Source organism: Patiria miniata, unplaced genomic scaffold (genome assembly GCF_015706575.1).
Source record: "Patiria miniata isolate m_02_andy unplaced genomic scaffold, ASM1570657v1 HiC_scaffold_5, whole genome shotgun sequence".
NCBI classification, from domain to species: Eukaryota; Metazoa; Echinodermata; class Asteroidea; order Valvatida; family Asterinidae; genus Patiria; species Patiria miniata.
The window spans coordinates 11,425,382-11,438,954 of NW_024037072.1; the positions used below are offsets into that span (position 1 = coordinate 11,425,382).

A 13,573-nucleotide genomic window follows, 5' to 3' on the forward strand; every position below is an offset into this window, starting at 1 on the left:
GGAGTTAAATGGACTATTTCACGTTAATGGCCTTTGTTTTAAACCCACTGAATGAACCGAATCCCCAAAAAACGTTCACACAAAAAAGAAAAACGTTTGGGCTCATCATTTCTTTAATTGAATGTGATTCCCCCCCCCCCCCATAAATTACGAAAATTCTGTATGCACCCTCCTGAGGGTCATTGTTTTTGGGAAACCCTGCACAGCGCACAATGGCCAATGAGCTATCCACTTTTTTAACATGGAGATCAGTGATACTATGGGCACCGTGCGCCAACAACAGAGGGCGCGTTTTACCACTTTTGAGAGCCCCTTGGACGGGACACCGCGTGTGCGCACTGTACTGGTTCGCGCGCGAAGTACGCACGACTTATTTATCCTTAAGTATGTGCACAAAGCTAAGCCATAGCGTCTTCGAGTTTACTTGCGATGGTCTCCCAGACTAATCCCCGCCCCCAATAACTTTGGATCATTCGAAACACGCAGTGGACCGGGAACCAGTCTAGGTCTCCCCAACACCCCTTTTCTGGCCGTTGAAGGGGTACTTGTGCACGGTGCCCATACAGAGCCGTTTGATTGGTTCATTATAGACGAGTCCAGGCACGTGATCACTGTACACTCACGAGGCCCCCTTCAATGGAGAAACCACGGTGCACGCTATTGTACGAAGCAACTGCCCCGAGACGGATTATCTGAACAATAGCTAGTACGTGAAGGGGGCCTCCATGATAGAACTGATAGCGTGCACGAATTGGTCTATATCTACCCCATCATGTAACTGTCAAGCAGCAGGTGTTTTATTTTCAGGTTAGGAAAATCAACTTGTAGTTTGCAAATCGCAAACATAGGCCTACACGACAACCGCCAGAAACGGGACGCATTCCAAAGTGGGTGTATGTACATTGTATATGTGTGCCAAGTATGTAAAATGCACTTAACCAGCGATTTCTACTCCAGAAGACGAATCAAATCAATCATCAACAAGCATCTTAAATCTCGGAATGAAATGTCATCCCGGTTTATTTCCTACTATTACATCTCGTAGGCTTTTCCAAAGGGAATCCAGGCAGATTTTAGGCTTACGCTGTACCTAATGCGTACAGTATAATTGGGAAAAAAGCAAGTTGAAACCTAATAAAGTTGTTTTCACTGATTGTTCGGTTCCGTTTAAAGGCGATACGAGCAATATTAACCTGGTCAGGAACAACTGGCCAGATTGCCCGTTAAAATCCAGTGGGATTTGCTCATCCTGAAAAGTGATACATGTACTCTAACCACACGTGATGCACGTTAGCACCACACCACACGTGGGAGAAGATGGCCGCCGCACAGGGATACCGCACATAGGGCTGCCGTGTCGACTAGGGAATGCTAATGGAAAACTTCTGAAACTCCTATATAAATAGTTGGAAATTCGAACTGGTGGCCTAGTTGACACTAGGTGGCGCTGTTCATGGTAAAAACTTAGATAAAAACAGTGTGTAATAATATGCGACGTTGCCTACGTGCTCAAAGTGACAAGTGTTATTCACTTTTCCCAGAACTAAGTTTACTTCTCCCTTGTATAAGAATACAAAATGATCAGGTTTTTTTTGGAGCAGATCAATCTGGTGGTGGTTGATACAATAGTCCATCCCATAGCGCGGAGTGATAAACATGACTCCTCCCCCAGGGTGTACAGAATGGGGTAACTTCGGTCATTTTTTAGACATATTTAACTATTGCTTTTGATAATGAACTTGGTGAATTGGATTTTTCTCTAATATTTAGAACATTTACACTAACTCTACACTTTGGTGCTGGTTGGTGTCAAAACAGTGTAATTTAACAAGGTGGTGGGGCCCAATATATGATGTGACCAAAGTAACCTTCGTTTTGGGGCAACGTTGGCCAGCCCTCATAATTCCTATGGACAAACACTGTCAATTTTTTAAATTGTTTTTTTTTTCCCAGGTGAAGAGTAGATAATATTTACATTTGACCCTAGATTAAAAAAAAAAACCTTTTCACCCAAAGGCCTCCTTAATGCCATTTGACCTTTAACCTTCTTGTTCCTTGACCTCTGACCTTTGACTTCTTAGAATTTGACCTAACACAATTATCCACTTCAAATCCCCAAGTGCATTAAATTTGCAGTGACATTTTCTGAAACTAATCATGAAAAATTTACTGAAGAAATCTTGTTTTATAGAGATTTATATTCACTTGTAACTAAAATATAGGTGCCGACCAAAGTTAATACCCCGCTGACCAAAGTTACTCCGTCTTACGGGTACCCATTGGCAAACAAGTGATGCTGTGGAAGGCTTGCGCACTCCCCTCCACTCCACCCCCCCCCCCCTCCCGACAATTACCATTTTGAGCTGAGATCACAAGATGATATTTGCGAAATGAGATTGGGAACATAACGAATGCACTGTTATGAAGAAAGGAAGGACGCGTAGGTAATAATAACAACGGTATCGCCTTACAAAGAAAAGCCTTGAATGCAGGCACAATCAACTACCCATGCTGATTAGATTGCTCAATCCAATCCTTTTTCTCCCAATGAACCGAAAATATGAAGAACAAATAACTCCCGAAAATATGTTCCCGCATATTCATTTCTGTATTTTTTTCTGCTAGATTCGGTTGATTTCTCTAACGCCCAAAATCGTTAAAAGAGCGGTGCACGCACTGTGCCCTACATCAGCTTTGCAAAGCAGGATTTGTTTTGAAACGCGTGTTTTGTAATTTTCCATGTTCAGATTCTCGGCGCCTTTTTATTGCTTCGTACTAGTAAAATTATAAGAATAATAAACACAAATGTTTTGACCAGGAGGAACACCTGCCCATTCAGGCCAACTTGATTTCGCATCTCTGTTGTGTATTGCCTCGCTTTTCGTCTCTGTCAATCTGGCATTTCTGAAGAGTACATCCTCCTTTTACATTAACGCGTTTCTTGTTCGTTTTTGTCGGCCAATGAACCTAACGGTCTCAATGCAAAACAGACACCCAAACGGAGTGAAAACGCGTCGGTGCCATCTATATTTGGGTTCCAAAGCAAAGACGCTCTGGATCTGTGCCATCTGTGCACATTATAAGCCAACCCTGAGCGCGCAGGCGGAGTCTTCTCGTGAGTGGTGTTCTGACCCGTAATGTACCGACATGAAATGGAATATTTTTGTTCCGTAACGTAACAACCGAACCGACCTGAAATGTGATAATTCTGATCCCTAACGTAATACAAAACATATTTGCAAAGCCACGCCGTATGCGACTTATGGACTTACTGACGCCGTGCAGTAGATGACGCTTTGTCAACACTTTCACATGCCCCATGAGGGGGGGGGGGGGAGGGAGACACACATCCTACTACGCGATGTAAGCACGACTTTTTATTCTGAATGTGCACAGAACTGTGGCGTCTTCGCGTGATCGACAGGCGCGCGTCAGCAATGCGTTGGAATGTCCCTCCCAGTGCTCTCCCCCAACTCTCCCTATGTAACCTTTGAGGGTAGTCTACTTGTGCACGAGGTCCATAGCTTGGAAGAATTTGCTAATGCGCACACTATGCGCTTCTTTACTTGTACTAGTCTTTGTACATGTAGCTATAGGTTAAGTTTGTCTATGGCGTTCGGTGATAATGGACAGCACTTTGTTTTCACTGTGAGGGATTAAATGACTCGGAACATTTGGAAGATGCGAAGAACATGTACGCTATGCGTCCCAGGGTTGAGATAATATGAAATTCGTCAAAAGATTCCCCCTTAAATGCTGGCAAATTCATTTTTACCGATTTGGTTATTTTATTATGGTAAAAAAATATTAAATTTCAGGTTGCTTTGGTTATTAGGCCTACATAATGGGAAAAAATAATATTGTTATATCCCATCTTGAGTACTATAATTACATTGGTCAAGAAAGGTCGCATGTCCAGTCTATAAAAATGACGGTTTACTTCAATATGCAGCTGGGTTGCATATAAATCACCTCATTATACAAGGCGTTGCGTATAAATTATGTTATACACCACTTTGCATATAAATTACCCCGCAGACGCTGTCTTGCGCACCCGCGGGAATTAAAGGTACAGTCCATCATTTGTAATATGTGCATTTTGTTTGTTTGAAGCAACAAACGTGCTCAAAATCTAAAGAAGGGTGCTGAACAACTAACCTGATGAAGTTCAAGCTCAGCTTCAGCTGTATATTTCAAGAAAAGTAACATTCTAGGATCTCGATTTCAAATCAAAAGTTGCTGAATCATATTTTGAATTGGGCCTGAATTCAGCGTCCGAGACATGTTCTCACTGAGCCGATTGCACCTACGAGATGTCGCGCACTGATCCGACGAATTAGCAAACGTGCACACGTGTGCGTCGTGCCAACGCTTGCGCGCGCTTCGCCGAAATTTCCAACGGTGCTTCTTAAGACGCACTGTTGGAAAGGCCTTCTTTCCTTGATTTCTTCAAAATGACAGCTTGCCAGAAAGAATAATTTCACAGGGAGTATAGTCCCCTTACTATCTTTCAACCTAGTATGTTTTTGAACAATAATTACGTCAGTTACTTTTTGGATAGCTGCAAAATAATAATGATGGACTGTAGCTTTAAGGAGTGAATAGGGGCAACAGGGTAAACAATTCCCAAAGGTCCACAATTGACGATCGTGTACAAAAAAATATGGAAGGTCATCCTAAAAAGTTAAAGTACAACCAAAACAGGGACGAAAGGGGGTCCGCGATTGCAGGTACGTCCTGTGTGCGTGTGTAGGGCCCCCGCGCCGCGTAACGGAGAACACCGACCTCTCAATACCATGTCTTGCAGGTAAACGCACTAATCAAAGGTTTACACTGCAGTGAACTGTGTTTCTTGAATAGTTAGTTAAAAACCTTTATGTTATTGGCACGATAAAAAACACCAATTGTTGACTACTGTGATGTTTGATATGTCGTTTTTAACACCCTTGGTGCACATACCACCCTCGTCCTCGGGTGCTATAATTGTTAATTATTATACCATTCAGGGCAATATTACATTACAGGACAATTATTACTGGTGACAACAAACGGTCACCGATCGCCATCTGTTGTCCAACACGGAGCCCATACACCGACGAATCTTGCCAAGTCTTGCTCTTACCTGAACACTTTATTAAACTGCTCGGGACAGTCTCTCCTCTTGTGGTCCAAGGAGCCGCATATATGGCAGCCGACTTTGTCCTTCTGCCGGTCGCACTGGTGGTCCGGTAACGCGCACTGCTGGCAGGACTGGCAATGGACGTAAACTGTCAGGAAAATAAACAAACAGCTTCATATTAATAGATGTTATTGCATGAACATTAACATGGAACCCAAAGGTTAGGGTATTTTGTGGGAAACAGTGGAGAGAAGTAGGAGAATTGTGGGTGATATAGCACCAAGTATCCCAAAGTCACCTCGCCCCCACTACCCTAGCTCCCAAGTCCCAACTTAGTTTAACTAATGCGCCTTCAAAGTGTCTCCCCCCCCCCCCCCCCCCGCTGCCTCAGGACAGATGTGGGGGTTTGGTCATGTTTTTCATGCCCCAGGGTGGGGATTTTGTTCACTCAAAAACAGTATTACCACTGGCGTACTTCATGGAAAGGCGATCACCAGTGCGCCCCACGTATGTATGTCGGAGATTTTGCCCAAGGGGTGCCTTTTGTCACTTCAAAAGTGACAAATCCCCACGTCTTGGGTGGGGCAGCCTGGGGAGGGGGGGGGAACAATAGGCACATAAGTAGAAGACCATGTCCCTGTAAATCCATCACTCACCCTGCTTCACATAATGTTTCAGGGTCAAATCTGTTGCAATCCACCACTGGTATAATGGGGAATTTAGATGGACTTGGTATACACAAGGCACATCTGCCCAAATCCCCCCAAATGGGGGGGGGGGGGGGGGGGGGGGGGTTGATGGCGTTGGTAAGGTCCATGGTTTTGTTTTCGTTTTCCTTTACTTTAGAAGAGCAAAGCCTGAGACAGCAATTATTGTCGTGTTTTGTAGTCCTCCTCGTCTGTAACAAAACTAATGAACTACTTTTTCAGACAAACTCGGCTATACAGATTTTTCAACTGTTTGTAACTGAAAAAGGACAAACAAACAACAAACAACAAACCAACAAAGTAACACCCCAACACCCCAACAAGTTTTTACAACCCAACAAACAAACGACTCAACACCCCAACACACCCGCTTAAAACACAGTGACGCCACTGTCGGTTTGGATACGTTCAGAACATGCGCAAGTAAACGTGCAATTCAACTGCCCTTGGGATCGTACGATAAACAAAATCCTGAACCCCCCCCCCCCAAAAAAAAAATAATAATAATAACAATATTCAAGAACAGAGTGTCCTTATTTTCTGAAAATTTCGTTGCCAATTTACTGCCGGCTATTTCCAAATGCGGCCCTTAATCCACACGTAGATTCGAAAGATAAAGAACAGATGCCACGGGAGGAGATAATCCAGATAAGAAGTTCACTTGGAAACCATGGAAACGATGGTAATAATACCTATAATTGAAAAATGAATGGAAAGGCTTTTGACATCACGTCTATGTTTTGGTGTCAACTGTGTTTTAGCAGAAAAGCTATGAAAGTAACAATAGAGGATTATGGCGTTGAAATCTACGGTGAATAGAAATCTATAGTTTGAGGCAAAAACGTGTTTTCCATAGGGGCAGATAAAGGGATATTGTCAGTTCTGAAGAAGTGGCTTTTTGTTTTCGTTGTAAGAGTGTCAGATTAAAGTTTCACGTAAAGATGGACCCGTTGCCAATAACATATTCCCTTATGGGCGAAGAGGACGAGACGGAGATTATCAATAACACTTTGCCAAGCACGGAAAGGTTTCCTAAAACACGTCAAACACTTTAAAGAAACGCGTTGTCAATAACACGCTCGTTTAGCAATTCAAACGCTTTGATGAAACGGATCCCAGGGTGTACTGATTACACAAAGGATATTCTCGTTAAACAACATAAACAGATGGGCAGAATTGTACTGCGTAGACCGTTTGACTTCATCTGAAGTCTTTCGGACCCCTGTGACTCAAACGGACCCCTGTGACTCAAAATGGAAGTATACCACCTGAGCACATTAATGTACAAGGTAATGAATGGCACTGCTCCAACCTATCTAGCTAATCAATTCACACTGGTTAAACAGATCCACACCTATCACGCAAGACACTCTGATGGGCAGAATGTCCGCCTACCTCGACCACGCACTGGCACAGGCAAACATGCATTCAGTTTCACTGCGACAAAAGCATGGAACGAATTGAAAACTGACACCAAGATGGCCAAAGATCCGTCCACTTTTAAACGTCTATACTGGGCATCTCAGTTGAAATAACTACTTTTGAAGTAATGTAAGTGTTTTTGTTCTACTAAAGGTGGTTCTGTTTTCTATGAATTAAGGTCTTATTTTTAAACCAAGTGTCTCTCATTTTATCGTTTTATGGGGACTTACTTCGCATACATATACGTTTCTCTTTTTTATCAATCTGTAAATGGAATTCAAATCTTTGCTTGTAATATGTAATTTTCACTTGGTATATGTACAGTATCTTCTAATATTAATTTTAAAATCCATGAATGTATTTTTTAATAACTAACTAGTTTTTAATGTCCTGTAATTTGTATTGTTTTAAATTTTTTAATCCAGGGCCCCCAGGGAAAACAGTTCTTAGATAACTGATGGGGCTACCCTGGTAAAATAAAACGATAAATGTATAAATAAATATAACGCCATGTCACTAGAACGTTTACTTAGCAATTCAAACGCTTTGATGAAACGCCAGGAATAGAACGTTCATTTGACAATTCAAACGCCAGTGTATTAAACGCCAGCTCAATGGCACGCGTTCAAACTTTCGAGTGAAGGTCGTTGAGATACAGAAAGCACAACGCAATAACGAATTATCACCACGCTTCTGCGTGATGTGTTTGCTTGTACAACACGAAACTGTCTTGCTATAGTACATTGACGACGACTCCAATGCACACAGAGCACTCCAGGCAGTAAAGGACGACTCAAAATCTCCATCTGAAATTCTAAACTGCTGGTACACGGAAGACCGCTGGAAGGAAAAACAACGACAGCTACGTCGCATCGGCTTGACCGTTTGCATGAAAAAGATCAAGGGATCAGAGAGTGCAGATGTCATGGCAGATAGATTTTTTTAAAGAGCTTATCGACGAAGTCAGAATACGAGAATACTCAAATTACTAGCATTCTCTTCATAGCAGAGATATACACGAAGAGGGTATTACTTCTGTTTTTCGGTTTCGGCCCTAGGATAGACCCAAATAGAAATTGACACATTTGTGGTTCTGAGTGCCAGAGCAGTGAGTTGGGCTGCATTTCCTAGGCATTTGAATTGACTAATAACTTGGATTAGATTCTGCATACAGTTATTTTTTTAAGAACCTTAACTGCATGCGGTCATTCACCTCTTATTTCTGTTTTTCTAGTTTTGGTCCCAGAATAGGCCCAAACGGAAATATGCCACGTTCTTGTTTCGCCTTGCCCGGATGCATTATTTAAAGGTATCGGACTTGTAAAATGCATCAGATTCTGGATGCAATCATTTTGAAGAACAATAAGTGCGGCCATTCACCTCAAACATATTGTGTTCTTTGAAAGAAAAACCAATAATTACAGTTCATTATTTCCATTATCGGGTGGCGATTTTTTTTCTGCAGCATACATCGTGTTTTAACTAATCACATCACACACCCTAAAATATTTATCAAGCTGTGTGGATGGAAGACACTTAAGTTCTCGTAGTGTTTTCCCTTCAAACCTATCCCAACCAACAAAAAAACCAAAAATATTTGATGAAGACGGGCATGGGCTCGAACCACAGATCTTGCGTTTTATAGTTCACTCCACTATCCACAAGGCCACAGTCTGTGGCAGCTCGACGAAAGCTGTTTCTTAAAATGCTTTAATGTACATGCATGACTGAGCGATAGCAATAGTGTGACGCCATTGTTATTTTGTTATGTCAAATTAGGTTTTGCCCTTCACCGACGTATAAACACTGTATACTCGGTGTGTTACCTCCCGAGTGAAAGTTGGAAAAAATCACTCGGGTGGGACTCGAACCCACGACCTCCTGCAGGGGAAGTTAATGTGCTACTTTTTTCGGCATGGTTTTCCTATTTTTTTGTGGGGGGGGGGGGAATTCTCTTTTCCCAAACTACATCCATATCACAGACATATAAACGTTTATATGACTGTGATCCATATACATGGTGTTTGAGCGCCCTATACGATACTTATATGATACGTACGCAGGTATATTACCATTAAGTCCAAAACGCCATAGTGTACACCACATTCGTGTGTCGTTTGGAAAAAAAATCGAGGCCGTGGGGGGGGGGGGGTAGACCCCTCGCAATTACACCCCCAACCAAGATCCGCCACCGTCACACAATAACCGGTTGGTACATTGTACTACACGGCTAGATAGTAATACATGCAACTATCACAAAGGATATACACAAATATTTAAATACTTAGTACAGAAAAAAGTTACCGATTACATATTGATAATTTAGGAAAATGTTCAAAATCATACAGTTAAACAAGTTCATCAAGTTCATTTATATATTGCTAATATTAGGTAAACATTATTGCTGAATTGATGACTGAACTACTCCTCAAATTTATACATTGAATTCAGTTACTAATTGATTTAATTGACTGAATGCAGGACTCTGCAGTGGGCGTAAAACGTTGGGAATTAGGTTTAGGCACCAAATAATATGGAAAGGGACTCCTAATAAATGAGCTTAAAGTCGGGAAATTACCATTTGACACTAGTACAGTGAGGAAAAGCCAATATGGGAAGTGAAATTTTGTTTCCAGGTGAAGCATTTCTCCATTTCGTTTGTTCTGTCAAACATCTCTAAAACCTATTCCATCCCGTTTTATTATGTGTTGATGTTCGTTCACTGTAACACCACTGCAGGATTTTTCAATGCTATTTTCTCGAGAATCAGTTTTACAACTTCAAGTAAGTTGTACGTCTTTACTTCCGTTACTGTACTCAGTACCTATAAACGTTAAATACCATTGGAAAGCTGCAGAATCCAAATAGGCCTAAATACATATCTCGATCCTTACAAAGTCCGACTTTAAGCTCGTTTTGTGATGACAGGTCAACTATATGAAAGGAACCTGGTTTGGTCAAGGGCGGATCCAGAACACAATTTTGGAGGGAGCCAAAAAAAATTTGGTCCCCCCAAAAAGTTTGTCAAAAAAATTACGGCGTGGGGTTCGGGGCCCGCTTAAGGGCCCCGAAAATTTGTTGGATTCTAGATGCTCTGTGGTGCGATCTGAGGCAATTTCTGACCACTTTAACCAATGTTTTTTGAGGAAAAGATGGTGGTGTACTCATTGCCTGCCTTTATTGCGATGTCACATACAAAAAAAAAAAATTGGTTTCGTTTTTTTGGGGGGGGGGCATGGCCCCCTTTGGGCCCCCCCCCCCCCTGGATCCGCCCTTGGGTTTGGTTCAAAGATACGAAAAACCAATTCTACATATTCGTTCTGGCATTTACATGTCCACTACTTCGCTTGAAGGGGCTCCCGTGTAAGGAAACTTGTGTCGTTCAGAGATTAAAAACACAAGGGCATATACGCGATAGAAATATGTAACATTCGTCCATGGCATGACAGGCTAAATTACTCAAATTTTATTCCGATTGCTGAGTAACTAAATTATAGGCGCAGACATGTCAAACGGGACGCTTAGTTTTGGTTAAAAGATCAAAAATCGACAGTGCACTTTATACAAGCTCAAATCATTGCACATATTCGTCCATGACAGCTCCGTCAGATCATTTCTTCCTGTCAGTTACTGTCTAACCGGACGCTGAATAGTTGAGATGGACTTTTGTTCAAAGGTCAAGTTTAAAGTGTTTTTTTCTTCTTCATACGCGGAGAGAAGTCAAGCTCCCTGGCTTCGTGTTCATCTCTCTCTGTTCTTACTATCTTAAGGGAATAGTAGTGTGGAGGAGTAGTTGCGTCTGGATTAAAACCGGGTAGGGGCCTGCTCGCCGATAACGGCCCGATACCTTTGTGGTCAAAACTTAGAAGAAAATAAAAGTAGAAAAAATGACAAAATTCCGACGACGTGTTGTTCAAGCATTTTACGTTAATTTGAACGGATGGTGTGATTGCCCCCCCCCAAACATCCCCCATAATTAATATGTACAGTGCATGTAAAAGGCAAGAACACTTCTGCAAGCCGTCTAGTTGTGTTGTTTTGGAGCAAGAATTCCGACACGAATTTCGCCAAGCCGTGGTTTTCGCGACCAGTCTAGGCTATATTGCCGGCAACAAGACCGGCCAATCGTTGTTGTGTGTACAGGGTCAGGAAAAAAAGCGGAACCCAAACCCCCCAAAACGATATTTCATATTTAAAAAAATATGCAACACCAAAATAATAATGGTTTGAAAGCCAATTTCATAAGCTACTTTTAGACGATAAAATTACTGAAATTGCTCAATCCACTGCAATGACCCAAAACCTGTTTCGTAAAAAAAAAGCAATTGATTGTGTATTCTGACTGTTTGGAACAATAAAGAAACCGACTGTTTCAACAACTGTCAACAACTGTGGTACACAATATCTTTATTAACAACCCTGGTTATAGGCAAACAACATGATTTATAAAATCCATTTTTTTTTAAAGACGAGCCTTCAAAAGGGATTTTGTTGAATATTTTTAACTTTTAAGCTGAGGTTTTATCGCTGCTGATGTTTGAAGACGATTGTGACGACTATTCTTGAAATCGCATTTTTGGACGAAAGAGGTTTTCGGGTCATTGTCATTGACCACCGGGGCCAAACACGGACAATTTGAAGTGTGAAAGGTCCTTGTGATGACATCAATAAGTATAGCGCACGCGATGACTAATTACGGAACAGTCAGAAAATGCAATCATGATTTTATTTTCGGCCGTGCGACATTAATTTTCGAAACAGGAAGGGGGAGAGGTCATGATACGAAAATGGACACTCTCCACGTCAAGGTTTCAATGCACACATCACTGCAGAGTGCTTCAGATTCATAAGGTTCCGCGTTTTAGTCCCCCTAATTTCCGGCAGTTTCTACTTGTTAACTGTAAGTTAAATTCACATTTGCTTCGGACCTGTTACGTTTTCGTTTTCTTTACCAATGACAGTGACCCGCAAGTTTCTTTACCATTTTGAGGCAAATATAATTTTTGCCGAAGGTCACCGCTGGAAGCATGATGAGGACATTCTGAATTCGTTTAGCTTTTTGTCTAGATTTCCATTCGCTGTATAATTTTCAATAATTAATACCGACTACAATGGTTTTTTTGTTTGGACTGATTTTTTGTTTTCACTCGCACCAAGCTGACCCGAGCTGACGCCCGCGAGTCTGACGTCTATTACGCCTGACTCTGACACTGTTTTCCGGTCAAATTTCACTCCCTTTGTAGTGCAAGCAAAGCTACCGAGTAGTCCGGTGGGCGAATGAATCAAAACAGGCAACTATAAGAAAAACATAAATACGAGACAGAAAAAACACAACTGCAATATCAAATTCACCAGTTCAGATAATTAACTCCTAGGCTTTACCTTGGTGCCAGGAATAATAAATACCATTGTGCCTCAGCGGTCTTATATTCATTATGTTTGATGCCAAATAAATAGCATTCATAATGGTCGTTGTCCTTAAAGACGCAAAAATGGCCAGAATGATCAGATAGAGTTGCTGATGAAATCGAGTTTGTTTTTCACAGGGACGAAGCCCTTGCGCCCCACAACGAAAGCCTTATGCATATTCTAATCCGAAGCTCAAATATCATAAAAATGTCATGATTCTTTAATTTGGAATTTCCATAGCAACAATGACGTTTGTACTCGAGAACAAAGCAGGACAACACTGGATAAACGAAGAAACAATTGACAATTACGCTCATCCGCACTTCAGACAGACCTTGGTAGGCTAAACATTGTGGGGGAAAAAATCAGCCTAAAAACAAACCAAGCAGTAGGACGCGCCGGTTTGCATTCAATCTAACGACCTCTGAAAAGAGGGATACGACGATTTCGAGTGGACAAAATAATATGTGTGTAATTACAAAAGATGGGGGAAGGACAAAAAAACACAATTTATTCGACTGAATTAATTTCACCCTAATTGTCTTGTCCTCAGTCTCAGCCTGAAGAGTACATTTCTATATATATGACTTGAAGCTTTGCAGGGCAGGGCGGATGAAATCAAATAGAGGAAGTTTTCGGGAATCACCATGTGGAAAGAAATCTCTTCTTGGAAGAAGTGTGGTTCTGAAAAGAACCGGTTTGTTGAGTGTATAACTGGACGTTTCGGACAGTGTGCTCTGTCCGTCCTCAGGAGTGTGAGTACATTTCCACTTCTTGGAAGTACGACAGCAACGGTCCGTATTTGTCACTGATCGAACCATTTTAGGTATAGGTATGAGAGGGTGCTTTATAAGAATTGAACTTCGGGTTTTTTAGGTTTTTCTTTACCGCAGACAACCGTTTCCCCCCTAAAAAC

At 41.7% G+C, this 13,573-nt stretch overlaps 1 protein-coding gene across 3 annotated transcripts in view; it reads right to left on the minus strand.

The window, feature by feature from the left end:
- LOC119741035 (rRNA N6-adenosine-methyltransferase ZCCHC4-like) overlaps positions 1–13,573 on the minus strand; it is a 53,429-nt gene that overhangs the window by 1,727 nt on the left and 38,129 nt on the right. For all 3 annotated transcript variants that reach the window (XM_038216629.1, XM_038216628.1, XM_038216630.1), the window contains one exon: positions 5,123–5,267. In XM_038216629.1, coding sequence (XP_038072557.1) covers positions 5,123–5,267 — 145 coding nt within the window. The remainder of the gene's footprint in view (positions 1–5,122; positions 5,268–13,573) is intronic.